The sequence below is a fragment of the Doryrhamphus excisus genome, linkage group LG2 (genome assembly GCF_037039965.1).
Source record: "Doryrhamphus excisus strain RoL-2023G ecotype Guam linkage group LG2, RoL_Dexc_Guam_v1.1, whole genome shotgun sequence".
Taxonomy (NCBI): Eukaryota; Metazoa; Chordata; class Actinopteri; order Syngnathiformes; family Syngnathidae; genus Doryrhamphus; species Doryrhamphus excisus.
Window position 1 is genome coordinate 1612435 of NC_136358.1, and position 24990 is coordinate 1637424.

The window sequence follows — 24990 nt, forward strand, 5'->3', positions numbered from 1 at the left end:
AAAAGTCCAAATAATTCAACTGTACACGACTAAAACTGGTATTATTTTAACATTACACCTCGTTATAGTAACAACTCAAAAAGATGTTAAAAGATGATCATTTGAACTACAACCCAGCATGCTAGGGAATGCGGACATTGAAAGAATGATGGAGAGAGGTCAATCAACAATCACTTTATTATAACAAACAACAATCGGAATGTAGAAATTGAATGCACAAATTAATAGACACACAAAAAAAAGAACAGTAGTCTGATGTTAAAAAATGTCTTTGTAGGTTGGGGGGAATGTCGGTGTTCAGCCCACAACCTAAAGTGGGCTTTGAATTTTGACCTCCTGTGTGAGACCATTTAAAACATTGTGGGATTGGACTTAAATTCCACTCACACTCCCCGGTGCACTTTGACCTGTGTTGATACTGATCATTCATGTTTAAACCCCTTTACTTGTCCGATTACGTCTGTTCTTTTTTACTGCAATTTCTACAACTTTATGGAATTACTTCCTGTCTAATTTTGAGTGGTTATTGTGGGGCCGCAGCGTGGAAGAGTGGTTAGCATGTAGGACTGTGGTTTCCTCCCACATTCCAAAAACATGTCCATAGGTATGAATGTGAGTGTGAATGGTTGTTTGTCTATATGTGCCTTGTGATTGGCTGGCCACCAGTCGCCCCAAAAACAGCTCAGATAGGCTCCAGAATACCTCCGCAACCATAGTGAAGTGGTATAGAAATGTCTTTTTGACTTTTGTATCATTTTGAGACTTTGTATTTTCTACTATGAATTGTGTTGGTTATCACGGTAACCTGCAAGTCATCGTATGACTGGGCTATGTTGCACTATGTTGTACATTTGAATGGATTCATGTTGGGCCCTGTACTACGTCTTCAGTTTGAACCCGAGGAAAAGAAGCCTTGGTATGGATCAGCATGCTCACATAAGCTAAATGTACTGTACCTTGCTTTAGGCTTCCTGTCTTCACGATTGTCTTAATGTCCCATGTAGGTCCTCAATGCACCCCCCAAATGATCATATCGTGACATTTGAATTTGTCAGTATTGATTTATTGTCATTGAAAGATGAAAAAACTCCTCTTTGCAGAGTTGTTTAAGAAGTGAGAATTTTTTGAGCAGTGTGTGATGACTGACATCAGCTGCATTGGCTCCCTTTGATAAGGAAGAATGTACCGGTGGCCACGCCAACAAGTCCAACAATCAGTCCAACTCCACAAAAAACAGCAGGTCCGATACCCGGCTGCTTGGCCTCAATCTCTGCAAACAGGAAGTAGTGGTTAACAGTGATTTTCACTTCAGTAGCTTTCAGCCTGGTCACGTGACTCACCCCACATATCGCTTTGCAGCGCCTTCGTGGGCCTGTGCTCCACGATGCAGTTGTAAATGTCTCCCTTTTGGGGAGTGAACTCCAGGTGAGATGTCTGTTGAAAAGAACCGTCTTTGTTGGGAAACGGGGAGCTGGTGAGTCCCCCTGGGCTCACGCGCTCACCGTTCCTGGTCCAGCGCACTGTGACAGGTGCCGGATAGAACCCGGTCACATGACAGATAAGAGTGTTCTTCTCTCCGAGCACCACCTCATCTCTCGAGTAGACAAGCAGAAGCGAGGGAGCCTCTGAACACACATATGCACAAGGTTAAAAGGTCAAAGCGGTCTTCAAGCGTCAAGTGGATCAGTTCCGTCACAGTACCAGACACTAGTGGCAGATCCTTCATTGCCTGCTGGCTGGTGTTCAGGTTTTGTTTGCAGATGTCCAGACTGACTTGAGCTCTCTCAAAAGATCCTTCACTGAAAGGAAGGTGTGTGATGAAGTCGGGCTGAGGTTCCACCCCTTTGTTGTTGGCGAAGTCAGCAAACCACAAGATCTCGCCATCCAGAGTGACAACAAATTCACCATCCGCGTCGGAACAGCCGCACACATTCAATTCCTCATGGAGATCTGAGCAGAACCTCATCAGAACCAACTACTTGAAAGGTTGTTTTTAAGCATCTCACTAAGGGCACTTACTGTCTGCCGAGACGCCACAGAGCAAGAGGAGCAGCAGCGACGCCTTCATCTTCCTTCTTTTCAACTTCTGTTCTGACGCTTAGTTAGGCAGGACAAGGCAGAACAAGCAACAGCAGCAAACCGAGCTCAGCCAATCACAGTGCAGACAATTAGTGACATCACCAGTGACCAGGTAGAGCACTTTGAAAGTAGTTAACATTTTCAAAGCTTTTTAAAATGACAAATACAATGGCTATTGCTATTTATAATAACATACACATGGAGACAATTACTTGTATTTTTGTATTTCAGTATAAATAAATCAATATTTGCTTGACATCACCCGGCTGCCTGCATCCACATCGCAGTTCAATCGACCATCGAAGATGGGGCGTAACGGCGATACGACGGCGATAAATTTAACATTTAACTGTCTGTGTGCTGTGCACGTGCAGACAGGTGAGCTTTGGGGGCGGGGCCATCCTGGTCAAGAAGTCTCGCTTGTTACGACTCAACCTTTTCACCTCTGAAACAAAACCACCAAGAGCTGATTATGATCAATTGAACCTGCTGTGTGGGAGTCTCTGCGTGTGCGTACGCCACCTTCTGCTTTGGCCTCGTGTTGTCGGCTGCAGGTCAGAGCCAACGAGTCGACATTGCGCACGCACAACAACAGGAAACAGAGCAACCAATCGTCGGAGTCACACGCCTGCAAAAAAAGAACCGATTGGTATGACCGACGAGGTATCGATCGCCTTCAATGGATCTGAAGACGGCTGGCGTCGCTGACCGGACTCCGCCCACGGGGGTAGACTGTGATGTCGCCTCTGAGCTTGAGTGCTCTTTGAAGACCCTCCCACTGGGAATCGGCCAATCCGAGCAGCTGACGAACGTGCGTCCCTGAGAAGCGCACATGAGCCTCGCCTGTGCCGTCGTCAATCACCAACCTGACCATCATCATCATCATCATCATCATCAACATTATCACTTACAGGTGAGTTTTGATCACATGACACAAACTTACTTGGCTGTGCTGTCAAAGATGCTGCCTGAGGACGAGCGACACTGATTGCAAGCGGACTGAGAGAGAGAGAGAGAGAGAGATATCCTATTTTAAACTGAAGGTGTGTGTGTGTGTGTGTGTGTGTGTGTGTGTGTGCGCATGCATGCGTGTGTGTGTTTGTACCTGTCTGTACACACTCCCACACTGTGCACATTTCCACTGCAGCTGCAGGAACAGGAAACACACCACATGACCTTTGATCCTGGCCACCCTGCAGCTGTGTCGAGTCCACTGGCCCAGGTGCATGATGGGAACAGGTAGGCATCCCTCGGAACTGGTTGACAACAAAATCCAGGTTATGTTTGATGAGGAAGTGGACGAGTGACGTGTCCTTCTCGTTTACCTTTTGTCTTGCACATGCATGACCGTCACACAGCTGACGGGTAGATTACTGCAGTAAACACTTCCTGTCCTGAAACACACATGTAAACACAGGTCATATGACTACACACACGAGGTGGTCCAATTGTGGTTGGGGTCTAACCTGGAGAGTCTCCTGTGGAAAGCAGAGAGCATCAGTGTGTTGCCTGGCAACAGACCAGGTGGGTAGGTGTTGTGCTTCAACTTCAGGTAGACGTTGATGCTCCTCCCATTTTGGTCACACACAGTGAGACGCACCCCTGAACACACAGCATGTAAACTGCGTTGTTTAATGTGTGTGTGTGTGTGTGTGTGCGGGGGATAGAGACCTACCAATGTGAGTGTGTCCAGTGTCGCTCGTCCTGTCGTCCATATTGATGCGCTCAGAGACAATACCCTGAAAACACACCACATCTTCGCAACTAAACACACACACACACACACACACACACACACAGGCGACTGTTGTAGTATTGATCAGTCAGGGATCAAACGTGTTATCAACGTTGAGTCCACCTGTTGTCCAGTACTTGAGACACGGATGACACGGTGGACGAAACACTCTTGAGGACACAATAGGACACATCAGTCTCACAAAGTGAAACAAAGCAAAATTCCAACATGGGACATCGTTTACCTGCCCGTAGGTGTGCACGGGGAGTGGGTGTGTCAGTGTGTGAAACCTCCAATCAGATTGGACCTTGACAATGACGTCGTGGCTCTGCCCAGAGACAGCACGGCCAGACAACACACCGCGATCCTGATGGAAACGTGACAATGAGCAACAGGGTATCACACAGCAATGTCATCACGTACCCGCGTGTTGGGCACCACCAGTCTGTAGAAACATTCCGGCTGGAGGATAGGAAACCAGCGAGCTGATGCACCTGAACACACCACAGTCACCTGTGCACACATAAACACAAGGACACGTTGTTGCTGACACGGCCACTGGGGGGGGGGGCATCCAGGGGCTCACCTTGTTCTCCTTGTCCGCCTCACACTCTCTCATCGGCCTGTTCTTTGGGTCCCGCCCCCAGATCACCACTGGACCAACCACAGTGGTTTTGGCAGAGAAGGAAGCTGTCAGTCCAGCCTCCTTTTCCTCCTCTACTCCCGTGTTCATCCAAGTGACGCCAGTCTTCTGCTCCAGCCTGAGGACCACCGAGACGCAGTGGTAGGTGGCCGTCGTGGTGCTGGAGGAAGAGGACTGGGGGGCTTCTGGGTACTCATCCTCTCTTCTCTTCTTTGCCACCGCAAATTCAACTTGCTTCTCCTCTTCATCTTCTGACGGCACCCCTTTCGGGGACAGGTGCGTTACCATGGCAACAGATGGACTCAGAATGTGGAGACAATCCTGAGAGAACTGGAGGTACACCCTGTTGCACGCACATATAGTCAGGAATTGTTCAAATAGGGATTATGTGTGTGTGTGTGTGTGTGTGTGTGTGTACCTGCATTGTTTGTGTGTGATGAACTTGTCCTGATCCAAGTGATGGTAGGAGGGAAAATCTGATTGAAGGAATCGTTCTGTTACCATGGTGAACTGCTGGACACACACTAGACAACCTGGATACACACACACACACACACACAGTTGTGGATATTATGAAGGTTGTTGTCAGTTTGGAACCTCTGACCCTCCGACCCTCCCGTGTTCTGACCTATCCATGCGGTATTGAAAACTGCCCTTTGACCTCCCCCTTCTTCCTGGGTGGTTTCTGTGATGACACAGGCGACAACCCCCGTGCTATCTCTCAGCTGCAGTGCGTGCTGCGATGTGCGAGATGGAAGCTCCAACATGCCGACCAGCAGAAGGGGGCGCTCTCTGTGGGGTGACATCTTCTTATTGACATACAGTCATGTGACAATGAGACGTCAAAGTTCACCTGAGCGTCTTTCCAGGCTTGTTCCTGGAATCGGAGGACAATGATCTACTGGACCAGGCTAGAGCCGTGTTCATCTCGACTCTTGTCAGTCCACCTCCAGCGGCTGGCAGCAGAGAGCTGAGAGACAAGGAAGCCCAGCAGTCCTCCTGGAGAGACTTGCAGAGCTCTGATAGGCTGATGTACTGATGCGGTGCCAAGTCGGCAGCATACTGGAGGGATACAGAAGACACATTAGGACACGTAGATGTTAGAAGATGCATGTGCAGTCCTGTGAGAAGACAACAAGGAAGTTGAGAAGACAGGCAGGAAGCGCAGGGATGTGGGAAGACACCTAGGACGCAAAAAGACGTGAGAAGACACGTGTGAAACTCAGGGAGGTGAGATACGTACAACACACAGGGATGCGGGAAAACATGGAGGTCACAAAGGCACAAGTAGGACAAGCAGCGATGAAAGCTTACAAATCAGACATGCAGGGACGTGACTAGATGTTAGACATGCAGGGATGTGAGAAGCAGTCACAGGAAGAGACATGAGGAAGGACACACAGGGATGAAAGCCGACACCTAGGATACGAAAAGATGGGAGAAGACGCTGAGGGACATGAGAAGGCACGTCGGACACAAAGTTAAAGATAATGTCTGTACCTGCATCAGCAAACAAGAATGAGGCTCGTCCAGCATCTCGGCGTAAATGTCCCGTCTTTGTCGTCGCTCTTGTCCCAACACAATCTCCATCAGTTTCCATGACAACACACACACACACTGCGTCGCCGGGCTGGGAAACAGACTAACACACACAAACACAGAAGTTAGCGACTACAGGTGTACGCACCCGCTGCGTCTCTGTGATACACGCCATACCTACGTCTCAGCTGGCCACTCAAGTGGCACGCCCACAGGTACTGGGAGACACCCGCGTTCCGCTCCACCAGTAACCGTGACAACACACCATCACCAGGGCAGCTACAGTCGGGGGCTGAGCCGAGCACCCTGCTGAAGTTTGTCACCGTCAAAGTGGAGCGCAGACAAGTGCAAAGCATGCTGGGAGGAAAATCCGGACAGGGCCGGTACAGGAAGTGTACGTGATGGAGCTGAATGGGGGGGAAACAGGTAAGCAATGATTTAGCAGCATAGCAACAACTAACTGTGAGTAACGATATCACGTTGAATAATAATTGATGACATTTATTTAGCGCTTTTCAGGACGCTGATAAGACACTTAAGACGAGCGTGGGGTTAGAAAAAGGATCTCACCTGCACTGTGTCTCCCACTCGCAGCTTCCTCCTTAGTGTAGGCTGATAGGCCAGAGACAGACCCATCATCCTGTCCAATATGTACAGACCCGCCCCCTCACTCACCACCTCAGTCACTGTGCCCTACCACATTATGGTGAAGTATATGAACAGGTGATATTTACATCAAAGATTTTTTTTACCTGGTAACTGATGACTCTGGACTGTTTGATCCTGACCACTGATTGGACCGGGCATGTCTCAGGTTGTTCCTCTTCCAGGTGAGTCATCGTCAGTGAGGGGGGTGCGGCTTGTGGTGTGTCCTCTGCTGGAGTGGGTGTGTGTGGCTGATGGTGTGTCTTGTGTATTTCAGAGTTTTCAGTCACACACAGGATGCTTCCTTTCCAGGCTCGCAGGAAACACACACGTAGCGCTGTCACACACACACACACCCCGACAGACACACAGTGTATCCACCACAGCCTGCTCCTGTCCTACATACACACAGACACATCATCTCATCTCCACCGTTCAAAACACAATAACAGGTAGTGTGTGTTTGTGCGTACCTTGACCAGTACAGGCATTGTGTGTGCGTTGTCTGTCAGGGTGAAGCAGAAGAAGGAAGTTCCTGCTACAACCAGCAGAGGGCAGACAAACGCTACCTGGCCGCAAACAGACAAACGCTGTCCTCGGACCCTGACAAACAAATGAAGGTCAAACGGCAAAAAGAAGAATAGGATTCTTGTCTCACAGGTCAGATGACACACCTTTTGTGTACTAAGGCTGCAGCTTCTGTGACACTGACTGCTATTTTAGGTTCCGCCTCTGCGCCGGGGACAGTCGCCAATCCATGCGCAAGACCAGGACACAACAGAACAGGAGATCCGATCAGCTCCACGTAGCCTTGAGCCTCTTGCTGCTTTTGCTTTGAAACATTTTGGGGGATGTAGTGCCAGTGAGGCAGGAAGACAAGACAACCCAACCACAGAGGTGAGGGCGACAAAACCTAGAGAGACACATTTTGGAACATTTCCTACTTAAATTCTCATTTAACTCTCAGGGGTGTAGCATGATGATTAAGCCACTTTTCAAGTACAGCTTTATGATCAATAATGATCACTATGAACACAACATTTGTTATGTATATAGTTAGGAAACTAACTGCTTGAGGCGTACGCCTGGCTTTGAAGGTAAAAAGCCATAATAACATGATAATAACAATTTCACTACATTTAACTTAGTTAACTCTAAAAACTACCTTGGACTCAAAAGGATTACAGTAAGCCATCTGTGTCTACTAACTCACCTCACACCTGACGCTCCCACTGGCGTCCATCAGCCTCAAGTCGCCGTTGTCATGATGCGTCAGACGGCCAATCAGCAACAGGTTGGCCCTTGGAAGAGTCTGCTGACCCGGCAGAGATAGCTCCACCTCCTTGGCCAACATCTGCTGCTGATTGGTGCTCCACGACAGGTTACTGACACAGGCCAGGCGCTGGTGAGAGAGAAGCTCGGAGACACACACCAACCTGGCAATTTAGGTCAGAGGTCAGCAAAGTGTCATGACTTCAGTACACAAGATGAGGAGTCATACCTGTAGCTGACAGGTAACGTGTGTGTGGAGGACATGATCTTTTCTATTCTCTTTAGCAGACACACACTCAGTTCAGATGCACACTGATCGGCTGCAAGTCACAACAAGTGAGCATCACGTGACACAGCAGTTTAGAAGGTGGGTGGGGGGGTGGGGGGGGGCTTCATTCAATTGACTCACCTGTTCGACAGCAGGAGTCGGTGCCACCGGAGGCACAGAGTACAGGACATACATGATCTTTGATGAAATTAAATACTGCTTCCAGCCATTTGACTTCCTGCGTACGTTAAACAAAAAACTGTTATTATTGTTCTGAACCACCAAAGTGAACCGTTTGTGTATACAACAGTAAAACAACATAAGTACCGTTTTATGTACACTATGGTAACTTTAGCTTAACGTGCACACACACTTAGCACGAACGGACTAGCACGAAATACACAACATCTGCACTTTGAGTCCATATATTGATAATACTGACAGCTTCACTGTGCGGATTAAACTGGTCCAGAAACAGCTGCAGGGGGTCCACGTCCATAACAATGACATTTGGATTTCTGTTGGTCCAAGACAAAACCACCGCGGTATGCACTAAAAACTTCCTGTTTGACTACGGCGTCCGCTGAGGCTCAAACCTGAGAATATAAGTAGTTGAGGCGGTTGACACTGCGTAGCAATCCGATACAATTACATTCAGGGCCAGTGTTGCCGATAACTATGCGGATACTGATACTTTTTTATATACAATTAACGCTGTACTACTACTATATTATTTCCACATATTTTCAAGCTCTTTGAAATTTCTTTTATTTTGCCATTATTTTTTATGATTACACAAAGACTAAAACACAGGACAAAGATTTTAAGTAAACAAAAATATTTTTAAAAATAGCTTTTTTTTTTAATCAACAAGCTTATTTGTGACCAATTTAACAACGTATAACATAATAGAATAGGCGTTATTGTCAGGTACTTTGTGGCAAATTATTTATAAAATGCAAAAACAGTTGCACGAACCTAGGTTGAGAATTAAAACCACTTAAGGAAATAAACAAAACTTTAGAAAATAAACACACATATACAAAGGGTAAAAATACAATACAATATATATAGACAAAAATAGTGCAAATATGGATATGAAGCGAGTACAATCTCTATATTTGTGTAAATGTATGATGAAAAAAGATAAATGCAGTGGAGCTTTATTTAGGGGTGTGTGGTTGTGTGTTTGCAGTCCTTACGGCCCAGGGGAAGAAAATGTTAGTCTGCTTGTGTACCTTCAGTGAAGCGCCTTCAGGTCAAAGAAATGGTGGGCGGGGTGTTAGGGTTCAACTGTGATGACCTTTGTTTTCCTCCTGCAGAAGTATTTGGATCAGTTGTCCAGGCAGAGCACAGAGCAGTGCTCTGAGCTGTGAAGCCAGCGTACCACTCACTGTATGTGAGCATGCTCTTCATGCTGCAGCGATAAGATTAGACTATGTAACAATATCACCAAAGTAATACAATTATTCCATTTTATTACCACTGGTGGAGCATGGTGACCACACCACTGGGCATGTATACATACATGTGTGTGTCCACAGTGCAACCCTGGCTCATTTTCGGTGAGCATGTACAAAAAGGATGAAAGTGACCCCTGTATCCTTTAATTTTTCTGTATGCAGCCTGGAAATTTTTTTCCTGGATTTTTTTTTTAAATGATGTCCCTACATTCATATTGACATTGTCCTTGTTTGTTATACAGTATGAAAATGTTGTCTGGCATGATATTATTATTTAGTTATTAATTGTCATTATACTGATTATAACCCCACAAGGGTGTGGAGCTTAGACTGGCAGACTAGCATCTCTCCAATTACTACTACTACTACTACTACTACTACTACAATTACTCATATGTGAAGAAAAAGTGCAAAATATGATCAGGGATTGGGAGACAAACTAAAATATGAAATTAATTCAGGACAATTGTAATGAGAGGTCTAAAATGAAAACCCTTTTTTAGACAAAATACATGTACAGCAATGATTTATTGTTCTACTTTATGTTTTTATCTTTTTCACATTGGGTTGTCGTTAAATTGAAAACAGGCAATGCATGAAAATGCCTAGTCTTATATTTCTAAAATGAAGTCAAGATATAAATCTCCATAAACAAATATTTCTATCGACGCCATTTTATACATCAATGTAACGTGATTACATCTTCTGCCCACTGTCCTTAGACCCTCCTTTACTCCTCACCCTGTGGTCCAATGTTTTGACGTACAGCCAATGTTACCAATCACACAAGAATATAAATTCTCCCTGCCTCGTTGAAACAATAATTCCTGCCCCGTGTCGACGACTGGCTGTGTCGTTAGCGAATCAAATAAGACTATTTGCTGAAGCCACGCCCTGCGTGACCGCCCCTCTTCTGCCTTCTGGTTTGGAATAAACTACGGGGGCGTGGTCTGGGGGCGGTACTGGTCCTCAGCTCGACCCAGTTTGAAAGTGAACCGACGGTCCAGTCTCTGCTTCAGCCACCAGACAACAACAATAAACCGCGAGTGGTCAAAAGCAGAAGCCCGATCCCAAGTGTGCTTCAGCCTGTCGCCGGCCCTCCTGACGAGTGAGTACAGCCGGCTATCTTGTACGGGACGCGGGTTAGAAAGCTGGGCACATCGCTCCTGTCCTGACCCTCCAAGCTCATGAATGGGGCGTCCGAAAAGAAGACAAAATGCACCGTGTAGGTCTTAGTGTACCTTTGCTTCTGTCATCTTACGTCCTGCCGGCTGATGACTCTTCAAGTATTGTTGTAGTGACCAAGAAACGCCCATTTTGAAGAGTGAATGCCAGCAAATAGCCTGCGCCGCCCATACAACTCCTCAATCTCCGGACCATAGCCACATCCCGTCCTTGAAAATGCGCAGCTGTATTACTGCGGGCCACATTTCCATTGCAAACGCGTCAATTTGGCGCAGCAATATATAAAGACACAATGGTGCGTCGGCTAATGTTATGTTTTCCTGCGCCTTTGTGCTCCGAACGTCTGTTGTGACGTCGCGGAGGGGGATGGGAGGCTCGCTCTGCAGAGGGCGGGAAGCAAATGGTGGTTCATTGTTCTGGCTGCAGCTAGCCACGTTCAGCTAACCATTGCTATCAGTCAACTCCGTCCACGACGCAGCTTCTCCTCCTCCAATGCTGAGGCTGAGCCAGCGGCAGGCCGACCGCAGTTCCCCCTTTCCCGAGGCCAGTCCCGGGTCGAGAGGGTGCAGGCGGGCCCGTTATGCCTCTGAGAGAAAATGGACTCTATCTGTTCTTTGTTACTGGCCCTGCTCGCTGGATGGGCCGTCATTTGTGGGCCCTCAATGAAGTGATAACCTGAACACGTACCTCCATGACAATTGATTTCTTTTTACCATGAAAACCAACTTCACATGCAGGTTCACTTTGTACTTTTTCTGCAATAAAAAAATGATATATATAACCATAATATATTTTACACTTTATCATTTATATTGCAAAAAACACTCATGTTTTTTTTCATCTTCAACCTCTCTCATATGTTATATGTATATGTTTGTTAGGATGTGTTCACGCTTGTCATTTTTGGTCTGGTTAAAATGAACCGTAGTCCAGTTGTTCTGCTAGTTATGTTTGGTTAAGTGTCCAGGACTGGATCAATCAGCCGGACGTTCTTGTCCTGAGTGAGGCAAGTGTTTGATGCCACCAAACGAACCAGGCAATGCATAGACATCCAACAGAAAATCATCAAAAAATATGATTTAGTTGTAATCCCGATTTAGTTGTAAATGCAGTAGTTAAACATACATAGCTGTTTTTACCAAATGCATTATTTTATTACAAACATTGGGAACCATGTCTTTATGCAAAGTCCTCCAAGTGTATGTGACCCGGCAGATGTCATGGTGTTATAGCCGCATGACATCATCAGACAATGTAGACATCACATTCGCAGTCCAATCGAGACGTGACTTCGTGCATATAATTTGCTGAGCGATATTTGGTCTACAGACAAAAAAATCCAAGCGTGATCACTTATCAGACCGCATTCAATTGACCGCCGCGTATCTGATTCAAATTTTTGGTGCAGACCAGTCACCGGACTACAGGTGAAAACGCACCCTCAGAGTGTGTTGTCGTCCCAGCAGGCTGCCACAATGATGCGAAAAGATGTGAACAAGCCCAAGGGAAAGACGTCGGCATACGCCTTCTTTGTGCAGACGTGTCGAGAGGAGCACCGCAAGAAGAACCCAGAGCAGTCTGTCAACTTTGCAGAGTTCTCCAAGAAGTGTTCAGAGAGATGGAAGGTGCGATGAAGCTGTCAAATGTGGTGGCGGGGGAGGAAAAAATGTTTATTTCTCATACACCTGATCAAAAGTGTGATGATGTCACCTAAAGTGAAAGGTTGTCTCTTTGGACAGGCTCTGTCTCCCAGTGATAAGAAGTGTTTCGAGGACATGGCCAAGGCTGACAAGGTGCGTTATAACCGGGAGATGAGAGACTACGTCCCGCCTAAAGGCTTTGGAAAGAGAGGTCGCAAGAGGAAAGACCCCAATGCGCCCAAACGACCCCCGTAAGGCCGCTTGCCCACTGGAGAACTGCAGACGCTGCGTCAACGCTCAGAGTCCAAACATGTCTGTCTCTGGCTCGTGTAGGTCTGCGTTCTTCGTCTTCTGCAGCGAGTACCGTCCCAGCGTGAAGCAGCAGTACCCGGGCCTCTCCATAGGAGACTGCGCCAAAAAACTGGGAGAGATGTGGAGCAAGCTGTCGCAGTCTGACAAGCAACCGTACGAAGAGAAGGCGCAGAAACTCAGAGAGAAATATGACCGGGTAAGACGTGCACACGCACACACATGAGTCGGGCAAGTGTGTTATGTGTCAACTTCCTGTTTCCCAGGACATGGTGGCGTATCGGGGTGGCGCCTCATATGGTAGGAACCCCGGTTCGTCTGCGCAGGGGGGTGAGGAAGAGGAGGAGGATGAAGGCGAGGATGAAGAAGAAGAGGACGAAGATGATGAGTAGGGACACAGCTGTAGGGATACAGAGGTGTGTGTGTGCGTGTGTGCGCGTGCGTGCGTGTTTGAGGAGTAAGGTCAAATTTCAGATCTTTCACACAAACTTCTTTTTAGAGAAAAGACGTCTCCAAGCTGCTGATTGGCTTATAAAGTGGCAGGGGCGGAGCTTCACAGGAGGCATGGTTACAGATAGACATACACACGGGAGCCAATCAGAGGCACTTGTGTTGTCCCCCTCAATGGACTGACACTGTCGTCCTTGTTGTCCTCATTTGTGTGTTTTTTTGAAATTTACTTGAGCTTCTTGCTCCTTGTGTTGTGCTTAGAGGTCAAAGGTCACAGATCAGCCGGGCCGTGTGACGTACACACATACACACACACACACACACTGTGGATAACTGATTGCTTGTGTGTGTAAGATGAGGTCATTGGATGTTACAAGTGTCTGAGGAGGATGACACTCTCTGTTGGTTACCCCCACCGGCCCCTCCCCCAGCCAAGCTTACCTGTGTGTTACCATGGAGACCTTGGACTCTTCATTGTCATGTTGTTTTTTAAAAAATTTTTTGTTCACCGTCAATGTAGAAACGACTTTTATAATAAAACAAACGAGGAAAATGTATACACCCATCGGTTTCCTTTGACCTGACACGAGAATCAACGGATTGACAAATCTTCTGTAGTTGTACTAGCTCATGCTAAGCTAGTTAACGCCATACTGTGTTGCAATGACTTGTAGGATGCCACCACCCTAACCATGCTGGGACTACATGCTCCAGTCATCTTATGCTGCCGATTCCAATCCATTTGTCTAATTATGTATCAGGAATTCCATTCCAAGGTCCCCATAACTGCAAGGGAGCCCAAAAAATAGGTAATTACTAATAAAATTAGTAATTAGGACAAAAGAACCCCCACCCACCACCACATTTTTTTTAGAATTATGTTTTTTCATGGGGTCCTGAATTCCTAGTAGTTATAGGATAAGAAAAAGGAAACAAAATGGCCTTGATTTTGACAAAAATATTTTATTTAAGAGGAAAGTTTATACCTGGTGACACTTAGAGGATGAGACGTCAGTACATTGGTGGAGCTCTTGCAGGATGTCTAGGCAGCACATAGGTGGGCTCCAAGTAACATGACATGATTTAGTTTTTTTGGCACACCTATGCAGTGAAGGAAAGATGGTTTGTCATGGAAATTGGCCGATACTGATCGGTAGCTAGCTTACATCTCCCTTATAGCACCATTAATATGTTGATGGTACAAAGGTGTCAAATTAGCAGTGGTGAAAACTAAACAGAAAAACTTTGAATTTCATTAGAATTTCCTTAGGATTCGTGTCTAAGGGCCTGTCCACACAGAAACAGTAGTATGTTTTGACAATGGCTTCCACAGTGGGAACATCTGGCAACCAATAACAATGTATGTGTATATAACAAAACAGTGTATTACATTGTATTACATTCCCGTCCGGACGTGACTATTCACAGATCAGAAACTGTGACCCGCCAAAAACAAACCCCTGTTCCTGTGTGGGCGGAGCCTTGATTCAATGCCTTTATAACAAAGGTTATAAAGGCTACCTTCCAGAGCAGCACAACAGACTCCATTTCCATCACCATGCATGCTGGGAAAACCTATTAGGAAAGGTGAGTATGTTTTTTGTGCTTAAACCAGTTGAAATGTATTTCTTTCTTGCTAAAGTACAAACTTTGTCCCTTATTACTGTAACGATCAAAAATAGCCATTAAAATGTGAAAGAGCGATCATACATTTTCCTTTTTTTTTAATGCTGGAGCCTATCCCAGCTGACTTTGTACTCGAGGCGGGGTACACCCTGGACTGGAGTGCGATAATCAAACTGTAAATATATTGTAAGTCAATATAAAATTCTCATAATGGCTCATAATTCTCACAGTCATCCGTAATTGTACTGACTTATCCACCGTCAAGACTCATGCCAGAACCCACCTCTTCAAACTGGCTTTTAATGTTTCATACTTTCATTTTGTTATATGTTTAATTATCTGTTTTTAGCTGATTGATTTTCTTTCTTTATTGCCCACAAGATTAAAACATGACAAGATTTCCTGTGGGCATTAGGGGTGATAATGGGATGATAATAAATTCATTAGTTAATCACCCAAAAAAATGAAAATGAAATCAGTAATTGTGGCAGCCACAATATATTGCCATGTACTTGCATGCCTTTTTTCCTCGTCTCCTGCCTCCAAACAGCCAGGAACAGAGTTCACTCTGTGCATCGGGTTCAGAATCTTGGCACACCGGCAGGGCTTCGGGGGGGGCTGGGAGGTTGGCCCGACCCCTTATTGCTCTTCCCATCATCGTTGCAACCTCTGAATGCAACAAGTTCATGGTGTGGTGAGTAGGCCTATACTACTTCATGTTCAAATAGTGTTTATTATCATGTGGGCCGCATTGCCATTTTTACTAAACTATATAGCTACTGATAAAAGCCCTGAGTTGAAATAGTTGAAGTAGGTGTCAAAATGATGTGGTTGCTATCCATGGTGCTGAACGCTTTGAATTTGTGTGGTTTTATTATTAGTGACTATGTAGCCTAATTTTTTTGTTGCTCTCTTGGTTTCTCTTACTTCATGTCCGTTGATGATAGACTTCAAAATGACATAGTCGCTCTCTGTGGTGCTGAAGCTTGTAAGATCCACTGGTAAGGGCATGTGTATGTTGTAAAATGATGTTATCATAAGCGTTGTAATTTCAGTTTAAAGGACCCGGTCATTTGCCCCGCCTTTGGCCCGGCTCGGATGTGCTTCACTGGTGACTTGGTGCATTTGAGCTTTGTCTTCCTTTGTCTCAGTGGGTGGAGGCAATGTGAAAGAGTGGAAAGCAGTGGAAATTATATTAGTAAATTGCAATTCATTCATTGATTCATTTCCAGTGTGTACCCCGCCTCACGCCTGAAGACAGCTGGGATAGGCTCCAGCGTGCCCGCGACCCTCGTGAGAATAAACGGTATAGAAATGGATGAATGAATGTATTTGAACAGACTACTGTTATTGTGAAATGCATCCTCAGACGACCAGAATATTTTTCCGTGGCTTATAAACAAAAGTCACTTTATTAGTGCAAACGTGATGCAGCCATGCGCTCCAATTTGAACAATAATGGCAAACGTAACAGCGAATAAGTCTCTCCGTATCGAATACAAGATTGCAACATACAGTAAGAGATCAAAGTTTCTTCAGTGATTCACTCATCGTGTGCGTTGAACGACAAAAAAAAAAGTTAACTCATCATACATCAATAGACAATGATTACATCTGCATCAAATACATGAAGCAGTCATTCCTACTGAAATCTTACAATCACAGCTTTTCATCATCACCATGGCAACAAAGTATCACTGATATTAGGTGCACGATGCGACCTGACCTCTGACCTGAGCACAAACAAGCCTTAGACTAACCTCCTAGTTGTTGTCACATTTAGATAGCTAGCTAATGACAGTTAGCAACGATGCTAACGAGCAGCTGATTGTTTTTTTTTCAAGGTAACATGAAGAAATGAAAGAAATGGTCACAGTTGATTCAGTCAAGAGGAAGTTAGTAGTTGCTTTGTTTTGTTAGATTTACGTTTTAATCTCCATAAACAAAACATATTGATATTATAGAGAAACCAAATTCAGACTCAAATGGCGCCTAGTTTTCCTTGATCGGATCGTGAAGGGGGCTCAATCCAAATATTGATCAGATCTAAACCTAGGGTAGTATCACTATTAGATTGATTCTAGTGTGATGACGTTGATATTTTTAAGTTCTCTTTTGTATATCTTTTTTGTTGTTGTGTTGTTTATATCGTTACTTTTTCGCTATTATAATTTAAATATATTTTACATTGTTACAAACTCAGGGTTTGGACACAGGAGGGCTAACAATTGTATAAATATAAGGAATAATTGTATTAGTTTGTTGCTATTGTTACATTGTTTTATATTGTTCTTTATTTATGTTGTCACAAATAAGATTGTTGATAAAAATATTAAAAATATTTGTGTTTTATTCTGATTATAATCATTCAATGATCTTAAAAAATTTCAAGTAAAAAGTACTACTGGCCATGTATTTACTTGGTATCTGATTGATATCAAAATTTGCAGTATTGCCCACTCTGATTGCCTCGGGCTGATTGTCTTGAGTTTATTATTGCTCTCTGCTTCCTACAGCATCTTGTCAATAAAGTTTGATTGAAATATATGCTACAACAGCAGCTGACTGGCTAACATTAGCACCGAATGGAAGACGCCTTTGGCATTCTCTGACCTACAACCCTGAGAGTCACGTTGCCATGACAACATTTAGTGCTTCCGTGTGTGTGTGTGTGTGTGTGTGTTTTAGTGCTCATTGGGCATATGTCGAATAGTGTGGAAGATCCAGTCCATCTTGGTGCTCCAGCCTCCATGGTGAGCGTCATTCATTTGTTTAGTAAAATACTCCAGCGCCTCCTGCTGGCTTTTCTCTGACACAAAAAAACATCATAACTAATTATTTGTGGTGTTTGGTTTCAATACTGCATTTGTGGGAGTGTTTGTGTTACCCAGCGCGAGGGTCTTCCTCAGGTAGGCGATGTCATCAAAGCTCTGAAGTTCAGGCATCCCACAGCCAAGCAGCAGCGAGAACAAGTTGATGAAGAGGCTGGCGTGCTGACGGATCGCCAGGTACGCTTTGTAACACATCTCCTGGAACCTGAGACGGGGTGAGACGGGTGGAGAAAGTGAGATCTCTCCAACTTTGGTTTTGCCGGGGGAGGATAGCAAACAGGCACGCAGGTGAGACGAGACCTGTCAAACTCTTTTGTCTTGGTTGACTCCTGGACTCCTTTGCTGATGACAATCAGGAAGTCCTGCGTTAGCACGAAAGGAACTCGCTCCCGCTTGTAGCCAAACTTCTTCTTCTTGTGGTCCAGGAAGTGGCCGAAGTCGATGTGAAATAGCTGCAGGAAGTCAGGTCAGAGTTGGAAGAGGAAGCTGCGCAGGGGGCGAATCAGGAACCGCAAACACACACCTGCCCATTCTCCTTCACCATGATGTTTGAGTTGTGGCGGTCACCGATTCCCAGAATGAACGTCGCCACGCAGTAACCAGCACAAGACCTGGTGAACAAGTCGATGGCTCGATCGTAACTGAGAGAAAGAAGGAGAGACGGGTTACAGTTCGCCAGACGGGTAAACAAGGAAGACGGGCGGATACTGACGCCTCTCCACGGTTTTTGTCTTTGATCCAGTGGTGCAGAGTGTTGGAGTTAAACTGCAGCGCTCCCTTCAGGCCTCCTTTACACTGAATCTGCATGATAGTGAAACTGTTCTTCACCACCTCGATGAGACCCACACAGTCTCCGATGGACAGGCATCCATACGGGAGCATCCTAAGGGACACGTACGTACATACAATGAGGATGGTGTCATGATACCATGATGGGTCACGGGTCTCACCGCAGGTCGAGGCCTTGGTTCTGCCAGATGTTCTCCATGATCTTGATGATTTGCAGCGTCAGCATGTCCTGCCGCAAGTCTGCAACACAAGAACCTCATTACCCACAATTCTTAGTGGCACCTTGTGCTGTTACCATGCTTCTGCTACACCCGCAGACAAGGTTCTACCATCTCCATTCTTGAAGATGATCTCATTGTTGGTGAAGAGCAGTTCAGACATGATGTCAGGGTTCTCCCAGTTTAACCACAAGGGGCGCTTTGCTGATGACATGATCCTACACTCCTCCAGCCTGGTGACACATATTATTTGGCAGTGTTGAAGTCAGGTGACCACTGTCTTAGCATAGCATTTAGCATAGCATTGTTTATTAGCTAAGCAGCACCATGGGTGTGTGTCACCTGAGATGTCCCAGCTGGTGCACTGGGTTCAGAGGAGAGACAAATCCTTGCAGAGCTTCCATGTAATCTGGACGGGACATATGTTCAACCAGGAACTTCATCTGAGTCTGAGAACCAATCACAGAATCGCAGGTAAGTCAGACCTGACATCAGACGTGATGTTCATGAGTTTTCTTACTTTCTGCGTCTCGTCCTTCTTTTCTTGTTTCAGAGTATCTGTGAGGTTGACCAGTTTATCCATGGCCTCAACCTGCAGGAACACACACAGGGGCCTCCTGATAATCCGCCAATCCATGTGTGATTGACCAGAGGAGCTCACCTGTCGGTTCAGGTGTTTCAGGTACATGCCACAGGCTCTGCAGAAGGCTTCAAGCAGCAGACCAAAACGACGCGACACCGTCTTGTTGTGCATTTCCGACCTGAAGAGGAAGTTAGTAGTTGTTTTGTTTTAACCACCATAAACAAAACATATTGATATTATAGAGAAACCAAATTCAGACTCAAATGGCGCCTAGTTTTCCTTGATCGGTTAGTGAGGGGGCTCAATCCAAATATTGATCAGATCTAAACCTAGGGTAGTATCACTATTAGATTGATGACGTTGATATTTTTAAGTTCTCTTATGTATATCTTTTTTTTGTTGTGTTATCGTTATATCGTTACTTTGTCGCTATTATAATTTAAACATATTTTACATTGTTACAAACTCAGGGTTTGGACACAGGAGGGCTAACAATTGTATAAATATAAGGAATAATTGTATTAGTTTGTTGCTATTGTTACATTGTTTTATATTGTTCTTTATTTATGTTGTCACAAATATATTATATTGATAAAAATATAAAAAATATTTGTGTTTAACTCATTTCGGACCTGAAGACAACAACCCGAAAATGATGTAGTGTTTCATGTGTTCACTTCATAAGTCATCCGCTTTACTCACTTGAGATGCCAGAAGAAGAAGTGTCCTATCCTCTGATTGGTCAGCGCTTTCTTGATCAGGAAACGGGCCAGCGGGTTGTCCAGGTACATCTCGTACTTCAGCACCTGGAAATACCATTCCAAAACTTGCCTACATCCGCTTGTGTCCACGGAGAGCAAAATACTGTCTCCCAGTGAGAGGAGTGAACCTGTACGAGTTGCAGCAAGTACTGGGACAGCTTGTCGTCCGTCAGACTCTGGACCAGGCAGCGCAGCGCAAATTCTCTCACCACCGGGTCAGGGAAGTTACAGTCCAACAACTCCAGAGCCAGCTCGGGTTCCATGAGAGGCCACTCCTTCAACAAACAGTACATCTAAAAGTGGAGGGGACGATGAGTTAGGTGCTCTGTCACAAATGTACACTCACTCCTTGTGTTTCTTTCTCCTACCTGAGATACTTCATCTCTGGAATTCCACTTTACGGAAAGAAGCAACTTTGGAAGAGACTCTGGAATATTGACACAGTAATGTCTGCAAAGAGACAAAATACATATAGACACACTACAGTAAGGATGACAGATGTTAGATGGGTCCTCACCTGTGTCTCCACAGGAAGTCCTTCTCTTGTTCAGAGAGTTCATAGAGAGGATCTTTACAGCAGAGACCTCGAAGCTGCTCAGCATCCGCTGCTGAAACGCTGCTGTCACATGCCAGACGACTGTTCTACAACAGGGAGACACACTTTGTCTTTCTGTGTGTTACAGGACCGTGTGTGTGTGTGTGTTTGTGTGTATGCTACCAGGCCGTGTGTGTAATTGAGGCCTAACTCTCTGCTGATGGTCCAGTTGGCGTGTTCTTCAATTTGTTGCTCATCGGGAAACATCACCGGCTGGTTGAACCAGGAGAACTCAAGTTCGACACAAGGCGACTCCTAGAGGTGCCCGTGACCAAGACTGAGGTGTCAGTGACCAATCAGTGGACTTGATTTACTTGTGGTCGTGTACCTTGTTAGGATTGGAACTGGCCACTCCGATGGGGTTCAGCAGGTCCTCGAGTCCGTGAGGGACGGGCCACAAACTGAGCGCCACTTTCCCTGACACCAGAATGTCCTTATAGTCAAAGAGGTTGACGTTTCCCCAGGCCAGTGGACAATGTTCCTGACACACAAATGCAGAGAGAGACTTTCATTTGGTGGGTTCTTCTCTAACTTGCTATTTCACTTCATCTCTTTTCGTACCTCCTTGGCCCCTTTTCGTCCCTTCACGGAGCAGATAGACAGGCAGACTCTGGCTGAGCGAGGGAGGTCAGACAGGTAGATGTCGTAGGTCAGCCACTCGTTCCACCTGGACTCACGACAAACAGACTTCAAATGTGTGTTGAGGTTTCAGTCAGCGTGTAGTCAGTGTTTGGTGTGTTACCTTGGATTGGAGCAGGGGACTCTTTGTGTGTTGACATTGTCACAGAGTGGCTCTCCTCCATGATAAATACCCGTCCGTACATAGATCTGCACACGCATGTCATCAGACACAGAGCGACAAAGACACAAAGACAGGTAGACAGACCTTGTCGATGTCTCGGATGTTTACGTTGACATAGGTGGCACACAGCAGTCGAACCCTCAGCCGGGTGTTGAATGCCCACAGCGAACGTGGAGGAGAACCGTCGGATCCTCCGAGACAGGGAGATGGCTGCGGAGTTCGACGACTGAAACAGAAACAAACCTTTTTTGAACCGGCGACATCATGAGCTGGCTATTCATTTGTTCTCTATTTGATTGGCAGCCGAACCTGTATGAAGGCGTGACAAAGCCAGAGGCGGGAAGCTGTGAGTAGAGACTGTCTTTGGAGACCAGCATGAGGTGAGGAAGGCGACCCACGATTATACAGGAGCGGATGTACTACAGGTGTCCAGACAGGTGAGACAGTTTTGAGGAACCCGTCCGTGTGAATGGTTCGGTCTGCAAGCGGTTACCTTGTACTGACTGAGAGGATACTTTTCCAACAGGTACTCATCACAGCCACACACCTAAGGAGTAGTAGTGGGTCAGTGACGGACAGGTGAGATAAACAGGCCTTGTTGAAACTGCTTATCTGATTTTGATCATATCCAGATTTTATTCAGATTGATGTAAACAGCAAAAATCTTGTGTCTAACCACATATAAAAATGGTTGGAAATGGGATTTACTCACTCGTGACTAATCACTAATTAAAAACACAACAACAACATTGCCACCAATGACAAACCAGTCACTTATACTCAGCACAATATTTGCAGAATTGTGCAGCCCTAACCGTGAAATAAAATGTAAATAATGCTACATGACACATTACGTGTATGGTGACATTTCTATTTTATTCCCCACTATTCATTAGTGGGGAATTATTACTACCTCAAACATATTTATTTATTTAACAACCCAATACAATACACTACACTCATATGTGACTTTACTCATCTGTATACACCAGTCAGTATTTGCACTAAGACCCATTTATCATTGCACTAAAATGAATATATCTGCAATATGTCTGCCCCTGCATATGCTCCTATGCAATATTATGTGTACATTTTGGATATCTTGTATATACCTTGTATATTCATTCATTCATTTTCTACCGCTTTTTCCTCACGAGGGTCGCAGGGGGTGCTGTCTTCAGGCGAGAAGCGGGGTACACCCTGGACTGGTGGCCAGCCAATCACAGGGCACATATAGACAAACAACCATTCACACTCACATTCATACCTATGGACAATTTGGAGTGGCTAATTAACCTAGCATGTTTTTGGAATGTGGGAGGAAACCGGAGTACCCGTAGAAAACCCACGCATGCACAGGGAGAACATGCAAACTCCACACAGAGATGGCCAAGGGTGGAATTAAACCCTGGTCTCCTAGCTGTGAGGTCTACGCGCTAACCACTCGACCGCCGTGCCGCTAATTTATAATTTATAATTTGCACTGAAAGGAGAAGATCTCCAATCTTGTTGTACATTTTGTATAATGACAATAAAGGCCATTCCATTCTATTCTTTATATTCCTCAACAGATGCACTGACGCCAGGACCGATGCCGTCATCATCAGAAACCCGTGCTAACACGTCGGTCCGACAATGCACATAGCAGAGCTTCAGTATGATGCGATCAACAAATTTGATGTACCTGCACTGCAAGGCCATATACAGTAGACACACTAGAGGTGTACCTTCAGGATGTATTGGCCCTGATACTCCTGGACACACAGGCGGAGCTGCTGAGGTGAAAGGTGCATGGATCTGCTCTTCTTCCTGATGGACTCTGCTATCAACTGCTCAGGTAGGCTGTCATGGCTCACCTTTGGAGAAAAGAATATTCATTTGTCAGGTGAGTAACTGACACAATCGCAATGCTGGTTACCTTCAAAGTGTATTTCTGTTTGGAGTTGGACGGGGACACGATCACCCAGATGGTTACGATCAATCTCCCTGCACAGAGACACAAGGAAACACTTCTTTGGTTTCTTGTGGTCCTACCGGAAGTGTCTTCATGGTGAAATCCGCATGACAATGAAAGTGCTCGCTGAGTCTAGAACCTTTGTCCAGCTTGCTGTAGATGTGCTGTGGGAGTTGAGGGCTGGACTCCACATTTGGGGGATAAACGTAGAGGGCTTGGCTATGGGCGCCGCCCCCCTCACGCTCCTCCATGGCCTCCCTGCAGACACCCAGTATGGCACGACGGAAATCCTGGACCTCAGGGTCCTTCATCATCTCAAACTCACACACCGGCATCCCGATTGCAAAGCCTGCTCAGAAATGTAATTCCAGTCCGGCTTTACGGACCACATCAACGGACCACCTCTTACCAATCTCCCGGTTCAAGATCTTCTCCTCACGGTTTCCCAGGGGCTCGATCACCTTAAGAATGGGGTGAAACAGTCGAAGGTCACACAGCCGCCTTGTCTCGTCATAAAACTCCTCCCGCTCAGCTTCCTGGGTCACACCTACGAAGATGTAGCTGGACTCCTCCTGTTCGGCCGCAGATCAGAGGTTATGTTCTGCTGCAGGTTCTGATCGGAGGCTTCATGGCTCTGCCGTACCTGCAGAAGGTGGTAGAGTGGATACTTCCTGGCCTCGGTGAAAAGCTGCTGTTTGATGCTGATGAGAGGAGTCTCTCGAAGACACTCCAGACTCACCATCATGCCTGCACACATGACAACAAGCTGACAACAAGCTCACTGGAGTGTTGCGTTCGAGAAGACAAGGACACCAGAGAACAGGAATGACACCAGCAGCCATCAGACATCATCGGAACGACCTTGTACCATTGGGAAGGCAGCAGTCCACCAGGATGCGGGGGGGCATCAGATGGAGACCCCATAGTTCCCCTGACGACGGTCTGGGAGCCATAACTGCCTCAACTCAGGCTCCTAGGAACAGACAGGTGGACACACTAACGACGTGGACTCAACTTTAACGTGGATCCTTTTGAGGCATATTATAGCATGGTGGACATGAAGTTCCATGAAACCTAAATGTTTGTTCTTTCCTTCACCTTCCATTCTGGTCTTCGTGTCTTTGTGTGTTTTCTATAAGGCTATCAAACAAAGACCAAAAAGTAGGACACGTGCACGCGCACACACACATTTCCTGTTGCTGCGCGAGGAAGGGGACTTGTCATCAACATCATTATGAAGGTGCAGTCTTGATGACACAATGACGGGATCATCTAGTCTCCTTCTCTGTCCTCTCGTCCTCTCTTTCTGCCCCCTACTCTACTCAGAACTTATGACGGCTGGTTTCCATGACAACACAAAAGGTAGCATCAGGCACTGGCTCTTTGTTCACTGTGCGTGTGTGCGCGTCACCTGAGCTCGGTCCTGGTCCAGCGGTGTGTCTTGTCTCACAGCATGGTGGACTACCAGCTCTTAGATGTGTGTCGACCACCGCCACACGCACGAACAAGGAGGTCCATTACAAATGGCGTCTTTCCACATCAGCGAGATGTGTGAGGAGGAAGCTGCTGCTTGCCGGCAGCAGCAGAACAATGTGATGGAGGA

General features: G+C 45.9%; 4 protein-coding genes and 1 long non-coding RNA gene across 10 annotated transcripts; 2 read left to right on the top strand and 3 right to left on the bottom strand.

Moving 5' to 3' along the window:
- Nucleotides 1–176: 176 nt before the first annotated feature.
- LOC131125058 (H-2 class II histocompatibility antigen, A-U alpha chain-like) lies at nt 177–2331 on the bottom strand. The gene is made up of 4 exons (XM_058066202.2): nt 2020–2331; nt 1702–1950; nt 1341–1625; nt 177–1270 (listed from the first exon to the last, which is right to left on the bottom strand). The coding sequence occupies exons 1-4, from the start codon at nt 2066–2068 to the stop codon at nt 1149–1151; spliced, it is 705 nt and encodes a 234-aa protein (XP_057922185.2). The 5' UTR covers nt 2069–2331; the 3' UTR covers nt 177–1148.
- A 47-nt stretch (nt 2332–2378) lies between these two features.
- Nucleotides 2379–8784, bottom strand: ctc1 (CTS telomere maintenance complex component 1). The gene is made up of 25 exons (XM_078795029.1): nt 8624–8784; nt 8323–8419; nt 8143–8233; nt 7855–8077; nt 7316–7554; nt 7115–7244; nt 6749–7039; nt 6567–6689; nt 6174–6403; nt 5958–6099; nt 5311–5519; nt 5086–5249; nt 4876–4990; nt 4401–4800; nt 4238–4327; nt 4059–4181; nt 3938–3984; nt 3755–3843; nt 3546–3681; nt 3405–3473; nt 3185–3335; nt 3023–3078; nt 2789–2945; nt 2602–2707; nt 2379–2524 (listed from the first exon to the last, which is right to left on the bottom strand). Exons 1-25 carry the CDS (start codon nt 8678–8680, stop codon nt 2418–2420), a joined length of 3642 nt encoding a protein of 1213 aa, XP_078651155.1. The 5' UTR covers nt 8681–8784; the 3' UTR covers nt 2379–2417.
- LOC131125063 (uncharacterized) lies at nt 3136–8275 on the top strand. 2 transcript variants are annotated; one of them, XR_013629538.1, is made up of 4 exons: nt 3136–3318; nt 4462–4793; nt 7154–7301; nt 7365–8275. It is a non-coding gene; the product is annotated as an uncharacterized LOC131125063 (long non-coding RNA). The 2 variants fall into 2 exon arrangements; XR_009128966.2 differs by lacking the exon at nt 3136–3318 and having other exon boundaries at nt 4380–4598; nt 4734–4793.
- A 1800-nt stretch (nt 8785–10584) lies between the features above and the next one.
- LOC131126335 (high mobility group protein B2-like) lies at nt 10585–13785 on the top strand. 3 transcript variants are annotated; one of them, XM_058068761.2, is made up of 6 exons: nt 10585–10752; nt 12296–12454; nt 12569–12720; nt 12803–12977; nt 13045–13194; nt 13278–13785. In XM_058068761.2, exons 2-5 carry the CDS (start codon nt 12305–12307, stop codon nt 13168–13170), a joined length of 603 nt encoding a protein of 200 aa, XP_057924744.2. In that variant the 5' UTR covers nt 10585–10752; nt 12296–12304; the 3' UTR covers nt 13171–13194; nt 13278–13785. The 3 variants fall into 3 exon arrangements, with proteins under 3 accessions (XP_057924744.2, XP_057924742.2, XP_057924743.2); XM_058068759.2 differs by having other exon boundaries at nt 13045–13785; XM_058068760.2 differs by having other exon boundaries at nt 10598–10752; nt 12238–12454; nt 13045–13785.
- Nucleotides 13786–16208: 2423 nt separating this feature from the next.
- LOC131126169 (phosphatidylinositol 4,5-bisphosphate 3-kinase catalytic subunit alpha isoform) lies at nt 16209–24990 on the bottom strand. 3 transcript variants are annotated; one of them, XM_078795086.1, is made up of 29 exons: nt 24799–24990; nt 24256–24360; nt 24031–24134; nt 23939–23959; nt 23797–23848; nt 23527–23736; nt 23352–23419; nt 23161–23289; nt 21927–21980; nt 21743–21852; nt 21518–21659; nt 21374–21459; nt 21193–21298; nt 20960–21112; nt 20755–20886; nt 20554–20678; nt 20405–20486; nt 20165–20329; nt 19978–20081; nt 19354–19453; nt 19213–19284; nt 19035–19141; nt 18804–18925; nt 18636–18714; nt 18398–18568; nt 18209–18326; nt 17986–18137; nt 17742–17890; nt 16209–17663 (listed from the first exon to the last, which is right to left on the bottom strand). In XM_078795086.1, exons 2-29 carry the CDS (start codon nt 24338–24340, stop codon nt 17539–17541), a joined length of 3123 nt encoding a protein of 1040 aa, XP_078651212.1. In that variant the 5' UTR covers nt 24341–24360; nt 24799–24990; the 3' UTR covers nt 16209–17538. The 3 variants fall into 3 exon arrangements, with proteins under 3 accessions (XP_078651212.1, XP_057924401.1, XP_078651214.1); XM_058068418.2 differs by having other exon boundaries at nt 23797–23959; XM_078795088.1 differs by lacking the exons at nt 24031–24134; nt 24256–24360; nt 24799–24990 and having other exon boundaries at nt 23935–23952.